We start from the raw sequence: 8,538 nt of genomic DNA on the forward strand, positions 1-8,538 counted from the left end.
CTGCTTAATCAGTGTTTATCTAAGAGGAATGTGAGCCTAAGAAACGGGCATGTGCTTCTGTAGATGAGACCACGGTATACATTCATGTAAATATCTTACCTCTACAGAGATAAATTGGTTAGCTATTTTATTTGAAAACTATAACAGAGCTTACTTACCTCCTCATAGTAAAGTAGTTTAGGCCTTCGTACAACCTTTTCTGTCCGGTTTTAAACGAATATGCAACCTAAATTATCCACTTCTTAAGGGCAGCTATTAACAGATCCACCATTCCGCATTTTTTATCCCACGCCATTTTTCATGGAGCACATATATAAATGTTCGTGTATAGGGCAGTTTCAGAAATAATATCAACGAATGTGAAAAAAATACCGTTATCATATTTTTGCGATTGTTTCAGATAGACCGGTTTTCTATTGAGTCATAGAAGTTGTCTTATATTTAAATGCAATTTAAATAGAGATTTCTTTTTGTAACAGAGATTGCTGATTTCATCATGGGATTTTTCTCGGTGGTAAGTTTTTTATGAACTTTTGTTTATTGCATCTTTCTCTATTTACTTTCAGGCAGCGAATACGGTAAATGTAACCTCAGTGGAAATGTAAAGAAGTTATGCAGGTTTGATTTAAATCTGCTAATAAAACTTTGCAGAAAATGTCACAAATCTTTACCGAGCTAGATGTTGTTATGTATATACACTGATATATTACTATAAAGAAGAAGTCTGAAAAGTTGTGTAAAACTGCATGGCGTGCATTCGGGTATTATAGGAGTCCAAGCAACTCTGGAAGCTACCGCGAAGAATGGGAATTTTGCTGTATAAAGCGCCAGATTTTACCCCGCCTACAAATAAACCTTCGACTCACAATGTCTAGACCACTTATCAACCTTTAAAGACGGCACTCCACACAAAATCACTCCGTGTGGCGTCGCTATTGCATGCTTGGAGTTTGTAACGCACAAAACGTTTAACATTCCTCTTTCAGACGTTTTACGAGTATATTCAGGGTAACGGAATGTTTTCATTAAACTACTTGCTCTGATAATGTGTGTCCTTACTAGTAGCTTGTGGCGACTACATCTTAAGAAAACCCACAGAAAATTGATATTCATATGAATAATAGCAGCAATATTTACTCAAAAGGGATTCTTAGCAATGTGCTAAACGAGCCAAATACATATGTGTTGTTCACTACCAATGTAGCGATCAATTAAAAATGCATTTGTGCAATCTATGTTTTTGCGTTATTTAAGTCACAGGAAAGTGTGATGCAACAATAGAATGGCTCTTTAAAGACATTCTGCTAAGAGTATCCACACCTTAAATAAATTTAATCTTTCCTCTGCCTGAAAACGGGCGGAAAATGTTGCATCAATAACATCTCGTGTGTATATTTTGCAGCAAAGAATATAATAATTAGCGCAAAAAGCACTTCATAATATCCTCCACTGCCCAACTTTTTTAAGTGCGAATGCACTTCTTAAAGCAGGATTCACACGACGGAGAAACCCTCTCTTTTTGGCCCGCGGGACCCGCTCACGTGACCGGTTTTAGGCTCCGCCCCTCGGTGGGGATAGCCCGCGGTGGCTCCGCGAAAGGAAATGCCTCCGCATGTTTTCGCTCGACGGCGGTGGCCCTCGGTGGGGAATGGAACCTGTTCCTCGGCGCTGTTGTCTGCTAGTCACTCCGCGTAGCTCCGCACGTGTGGATGCGCCGCCAGGCCGGATAATCCGGTCACGTGATGTTGACGTCGCATATCCATCCGCCTCCGTGAGAGGGTTTCTCCGTCGTGTGAATCCCGCTTAAGCGACCCTGAACCTGCGTCCACCGGCGATGTCCGCGCACGTGGAGATGGGCGCGCGCAGCCTGGCCGCTGACATAGCACATACCCACGTGGGGGATCGGCCAAGAATCTCCTCGTCTTCCTTGGCAACGGGGGGAGATGGGCGCGCGCTGCCTGGCCGCTGACATGGCACATACCCACGTGGGGGATTGGCCAAGAATCGGGCGTGAGAAGGGCTAACGCACCTGCTTAAAGGAGTACTGACACTAAATTTCAAAGTAGAGATCCGCTCTAGCAATCAAGAACAACGACAACACAAATAGGTGTCTGTGAATAAATGCATCTTTCTTTCTTTGTAGTTGTGTGTGTGTGTGTGATCTGTCTTTCGCGAACATTACCGAACGGCGCAAATTCAACTCGTGCATTCGCACTTTCACATTCTTCCCCTCGGGGAAATGCGGATAATTTTATTTTTGTTCAGAACAATCCACTGAATAAATGCTTACATGCCTCCCCAAACAAACGAATAATAACCTGCTTTGTAACGTAAACGCAATGAAAGAGAAAAAGTCAATGATTTGGATGTAAAACCCTTAAGGCTTACACAAGCGGCTGGACTTATGGGAAAGCGCCAGTGAAGAAACGGGTACACGGTCGATCGGAATTAGGTTGTGTTTAGGGCGCTCGTGAGATGTTTTTTTTTTAATATGCTTTTTGCCAGATTTGTAGGTCACAGTGAAATCATACTCTTGCAGCCGCAAGACCCAGCGGCCAAGCCGTCCGTTCAGGTTCTTGAGCGACGAGAGCCAACCTAAAGCATGGTGGTCAGTGACCACCGTAAAATGACGTCCGTACTGGTATGGGCGACATTTTTGTACTGCCCAGACAACTGCGAGACACTCTTGTTCCGTGATTGTATAATTTCGTTCGGCAGGTGTCAGGGTACGACTTGCGTAGGCGACAACGTTTTCTACTGAAGATGCGTTGCGCTGCAACAGCACGGCACCGAGGCCATGCCCACTGGCGTCTGTGTGTAGGATAGTCGCCGCCGTTTGGTGATAATGGTGGAGCACCGGCGCAGAAGTGAGAGCGTGCTTTAGATTTTCGAACGCTGCTTCGCAGTCATCAGAACATGTGTAAGAGGCGCCAGATGCGAGAAGTTTGTGGAGGGGCGAAGCAAGCGAAGCAAAGTTTCGTATGAAACGCCGGAAATAAGAAGCTAAGCCAAGGAAACTGCGGAGGTCTTTGCGACGGGTTGGCCGGGGAAAGTTTTGTACGGCATTAATGTTGTCGGGGTCCGAGCGACTTCCGTCCTTGCTCACTACGTGTCCGAGCACCTTGATGAATTTGCTCGCGAATCGGCATTTTGTCGTGTTTAGTTGAAGCCCGGCGTTGGCAAGGCATGTAAGGACTTCATCTAGGCGGTGTAGGTGGTCAGCAAAAGTAGAGGAAAAAACAACAATGTCGTCTAGATATCATAGGCAGGTTCTCCATTTAAGGCCACGAAGTATGGTGTCAATCATCCGCTCAAATGTGGCCGGAGCGTTGCACAGCCTGAATGGCATCACGTTGAATTCGTAAAGACCATCGGGCGTGGCGAAAGCTGTTTTCTCTTTATCGGCTTCGTGCATGGGAAACTGCCAGTATCCAGAGCGAAGATCGAGGCTCGTAAAGTACTCGGCACCTTGCAAAGTGTCCAGGGCATCATCCATGCGGGGCATCGGGTAGGCGTCTTTACGAGTTATTTTGTTCAGCGTCCGATAGTCGACGCAAAAGCGTACGAAACCGTCCTTTTTTTGCACTAACTCAACAGGCGAAGACCACGGACTCGATGAAGGACGATTGATATTCCGCTTGAGCATGTCGTCGACGTTATCTTCGATAACCCTCCACTCGGATGGAGAAACGCGGTATGGGCGGCGGCGAACAATAGACGATGAATCTGTATCGATGCGATGCTCCGCAGCAGATGTCTTGCCCAGAACAGACGAAAAAATGTCGAAGGAACGCTCGTGTTTCGATAGCAAGACTTGTAATGCTTGCTTCTGGTCTGGTGTAAGATCAGAAATCATTGCTGAGCCGAAAGCAAAGGCTGGGGTGGGCGACTTGGAGGTGTGTTCATCTGTCGAAAGTGTAGACAGTGGGAGCACAGACACAGCCTAATCGTCACAAACTGAAGCGACCGTGGCACCTTGCGGTAGCAAAATTGTTTCGGTAGACGTATTTACTGCCGCAAGGAGAGCTGAACCAGACGAAAAACGGACGAGGCAGGAAGGTATGACCACGCCTTTCAAAATAAAATTCCCAGCTGCTTCAATGAACACATCACCTTCAGTGACTGTGGTCGAGGAGACGGACAAAACTGTTTCTTCTCCTGTGCACAAAATAGAATTGGTCCTCGCTACTAAGCGGCGTTGCTTCGGTCTTTCGGAAACACTGGCAATAGAGGTATCGGCGATATGAATGGTGGGTTGGCGACAGGTGATCACCGCTGAGGCCGACGACAGAAAATCCTAACCCAAAATGAGGTGATGTGCACATGAGGACAACACTGCGAACTGTATGTGATGACGTATGGAATCCATGAACACACGAGCTGTGCAAAATCTGGAGGGTCGAATCATAACACCGTTGGCTCCACGAAGAGTCGGACCGTCATAGGGCTTTGTAACCTTGCGTAACCTACGGCACAAATCTGCATGAATCACGGAAACACTGGCACCTGTATCGACTAAAGCTTCGGCCCAAACTCCTTCTATGAGAACAGTCAATGTATTTGATGGGGACTTAGGGGGACTTGAAGATTTTTCCTGTGACGCAGTTTCCCCCCAGAAAACTGCTGCTTTCAGTTTTCCGAGACACGGTCGGCAACCTGAGAGGCAGGGCGGAGAGGATACGACGACCGGCAGTTAGGCGAAGGTGACCGACGTCGGGGAGAATGTTGCGTGCGAGGAGGGTCATAGAGTCAGGAGGGGGCGGCGAATAGTGACGGGTAGCTGGTGGAAACGAGGGTTGTCCATAACGGCGTGGGCTATAATCACGGGGTACGTTCATAGCGGAACTGTATCGCTCGTCCTGCTGCCGCCGTCGGCAAAAACGTGAAATATGGCCCCGGATGCCACAGTTGTAACAAACTGGCCGTGAAGCGCGCCAGACGGAATAAGACTGCGGAGTAGAAGAGACCGTAGAAATGGGAGACACGTGCGCGCAGGATTGCCCCACGTGCGTTAGCGGCGTCGACGTTTGCATGACCGGTGGCAGTGTGGAAGGAGAAGTCGCAGGACATGTGCACGAGTGCTCAGCCTTGTACCGAGGATCGGTTTTAATAGCGTCCAGCTCATCCCTGATGACATCCCGCAGGCTGGGAACCAAGCTTCCTTGTGGAGGTGTGAGCACTGTAGTACTCGGAGGCTGATGGCGGTTGTCTGGGAGATTGTGTGAGACGTATCCTTCAAGCTCCTCGCGAATGATCAGGCTAATCATGGCGCGCAAGTCGAAGTCCTTCGAGAAGCCTTCGCCCGACATGGCTGGCTGCACCCTCATAGATTGCAGTTCTTCGAGTCGTTTGCATGCGGCTATGATGTCCTTCATGCGTGAATGGTTCTGCAGGGCAAGTGCCTGAAAAGAAAACGGGGCAATTCCCTTCAGCATATGCCGAACCCGGTCTTCTTCCGACATGCTGCCGTCCACTTGTCGACACAGGGCCAAGATATCCTCAATGTAGGACGTGTAGGTCTCCATAGGATGTTGCACGCGCTCATTGAGTTTTTCTTGGCTGCTTCAGCGCGCGTGGAGGATGTGCCGAAAATTCGACGCAAGTCAGTGGTAAATTTGTCCCAATCTGTGAAATCTTCGCGATGAATAAAAAACCAAGTTTTAGCCACCTTGGTCAGACGGAAGGGCACCTCCGCTAGCTTGTAAGAGTCATCCCATCGATTGAAAGCACTCACGTGGTTGTAAGAGTCGAGCCACTCTTCGACGTCGTCACCGCGGAGGCCAGCGAAAGATGGATGATCGCGCTGGGGGCTGGTGATAGTAAAGGTAGGTTGGATCGGGGCTGCAGTCTTGCTGCCCAAGCGGCTGCTCTCGTGCTGCATGGTGCTGGTGGGCAGTAGCAATCGACGACCTAATCGTAGCTCCAGTGGTGCGGAAGCGAGAGGTTGACTGCGGGATCACAGCACCTTCCACCACTTGAGAGGCTCTGGGAGTCGGCAGACGGGAGACTTTATTCGTGCGGTCACAGCGCCAGTAAGGCCCAGCAAGAAAGGCGATGTCGATGATACTGTCGCCGCCGAGATGAAGATGATGCGATGATGATAGGGTGCACACCCAGAAGAGGGCGATTGTTCACATGCTCACACATAGCCTGTACCGCTTCTCACAATATATATATATATATATATATATATATATATATATATATATATATAGTAAGAAAATGAGGGGCTCGTTGAGGAAATACAGAAAGATAGGGCAGCAGTCTACAACAACAAAGGAGGCATAGGGGTGTGGTTAGGCTCTTTTCTTTTTCACTCTGGGTAATGAAGTAAAGATTTTTTATTATACAGAAGAAAGAGAGAAAGAAAAACACGCGCCCGGAGGGGGGACCGAACCCACGCCTTTCGATTACATGTCGAATGCCTTACCAATTCGGCTATCTGGGCGACTGTGTTCTCCTCCACTTTCTGGGCTATTTATATTTACTAGAAGTGTATCTGACGCTTGAGGGTGGCAGCCAGCGCCACTCTGACTACACGGGGAGAAGGGGACCTTCTTTTCAACCCCCGGGGCGTGACTCGAGCGTGTACAGCCTGTCATGAGCGGGTAACTGGCGGGAAGCCCTCTTATGCTACCTAGGCATCAAGGCTGCCAGAACCGAGACCCTCGCTAGGCTTTCGCAGAATAATATAGTAAGAAAATGAGGGGCTCGTTGAGGAAATACAGAAAGATAGGGCAGCAGTCTACAACGCTAAAGGAGGCATAGGGGTGTGGTTAGGCTCTTTTCTTTTTCACTATGGTTAATGAAGTAAACATTTTTTAATATACAGAAGAAAGAAAGAAAGAAAAACACGCGCCCAGAGTGGGGACCGAACCCACGCCTTTCGATTACATGTCGAATGCCTTACCAATTCGGCTATCTGGGCTTTTTTTTTTCCTTTATTACCGGCTTGGTACAAAACATGCAAAACAACTTTTGCACAACACAAGCTTAAAAGCACTTGCCGACCTCTGGCAAGTGCGTGTGGGTTAAAACTGCTTGAGGGATACCAGTTCGTTCAGTACGTTCATCCACGCTGGTGGTTCACTCTGGGCCTCGAAAACATCTCTTACAAAAGCGACGCTTTCCTTGAAGTATTCCCTCGCCGGGCGTGCGTTGACATCAGCGTGACGCACTGCCATACGCGTTTTCCATATACTGTGCAGGCTGAGGACAAGGAACATGTCATAAGGCACACCTTCGTCGTTTTCGGTTGGCAAAAACCGTATGCCATAAGGGCTTATTGGTAGATCTTTTTTTAAAGTTCTTTGCAGGATGTCCCAGTGAAATACGGCATCGCTGCAGTCAAGAAATATGTGCTCGATTGTCTCCGGTTTACGACAGATAATGCAGTCGATGCCCCAGGGAACATAAAGCCCTTTCTCTTGAAGCCAAGGTTTCACTGGCAAAGTACCGCTGTGCAGTTGAAAGAAAAAGGACTTCGTTGAGGACCGGACTGGCATTTTTTTAACTCTTTTTAGAACGTCTTGTCCTGAGCCTGCGCAATGTAGGGACCGGTACAAAGGCACCGGCAGTGTCACGTCAATCAAATCTTTGTACAGTCGTCTTCGGTGTACAGTACTGAGGTATTCTATTGAAAACCGCGCCTTTAAGAACTGGTATGCCAGAACAACTTTTCTTAAATAGCCCCGTGCAGTCGATCCCCCCACAACATAAGACGACACGACAAAGTCTGGCAAAACATCACGCAGCCTGAGTTGCATTACACTGCGCAAAAAGACATCTCTTTGGTCGCGTAGAAAAACAAAACGTGAAACAACTTGTCTTAAGAATAAGTGTACCAAACCCAAGCCGCCACTTCTCACGGAACGGAACAGGTTTGTGCGACTTGTGCGCTCCCACGTGGAGCCCCAGACGAATACGGCAAAGACTCTATGCAACTTTTGCACATGAAGCCTTGTCATGTATAGCACTTGCAGTACATACCAAATTTTGGCCACCAGAAACAAATTGCACACAGTTGCACGGCCGAACATTGATAAATCCCGACCGCCCCATTTACCTGTTTTCCCCCTCACCCGTTCTGTCTCTGCTGCCCAGTATTCGTTCGTGTCACGATACTGGTCAAGCGGCACTCCCAGGTATCGTGAGGGTATAGTGGTCCACTGTGCATTTGCAAAAGAGGCTGGAGTGCTGTCCCACGCACCGTGCCAAAACCCTGTGGTTTTATCCCAGTTGATCTCACTACCGGTCTGTTTGCAAAACATGACCGCATCATTCACTGCTTCGAGAACGCTTTGTTTGTCAGCACACATAAGGGCCACGTCGTCAGCATAGGCGAGAATTTTGATCTCACTTTCATGAAGTCTAAAACCGCGCACGCTGTCATTGCAAATTACCTTCAAACAAAAAGGCTCGAGGTAGAGGGCAAAGAGTAAAGGTGCCAGAGGGCATCCTTGTTTAACGGATGACAGGATTTGGAAGGTACTGGTTATTTTCTTGTTTGTAATAAGACTGGCTGAGCAGTCCGAGTAG

The 8,538-nt window shown here is 48.1% G+C and overlaps 1 protein-coding gene across 1 annotated transcript; it reads right to left on the reverse strand.

Annotated features, from left to right (window-relative positions):
• Positions 1-7,031: 7,031 nt before the first annotated feature.
• Positions 7,032-8,283, reverse strand: LOC144157701 (uncharacterized). Its single transcript, XM_077688485.1, has one exon. It carries the CDS (start codon positions 8,268-8,270, stop codon positions 7,032-7,034), a length of 1,239 nt encoding a protein of 412 aa, XP_077544611.1. The 5' UTR covers positions 8,271-8,283.
• Positions 8,284-8,538: the final 255 nt, after the last annotated feature.

This window comes from Haemaphysalis longicornis, unplaced genomic scaffold (assembly GCF_048455015.1).
Source record: "Haemaphysalis longicornis isolate Haplotype H1 unplaced genomic scaffold, Haemaphysalis longicornis Haplotype H1 scaffold_10, whole genome shotgun sequence".
Classification (NCBI taxonomy): Eukaryota; Metazoa; Arthropoda; class Arachnida; order Ixodida; family Ixodidae; genus Haemaphysalis; species Haemaphysalis longicornis.

Coding starts and splice junctions, on each gene's coding strand:
- LOC144157701 (XM_077688485.1), bottom strand. CDS start 8,270: ATGTTTTGCAAACAGACCGGTAGTGAGATCAACTGGGATAAAACCACA.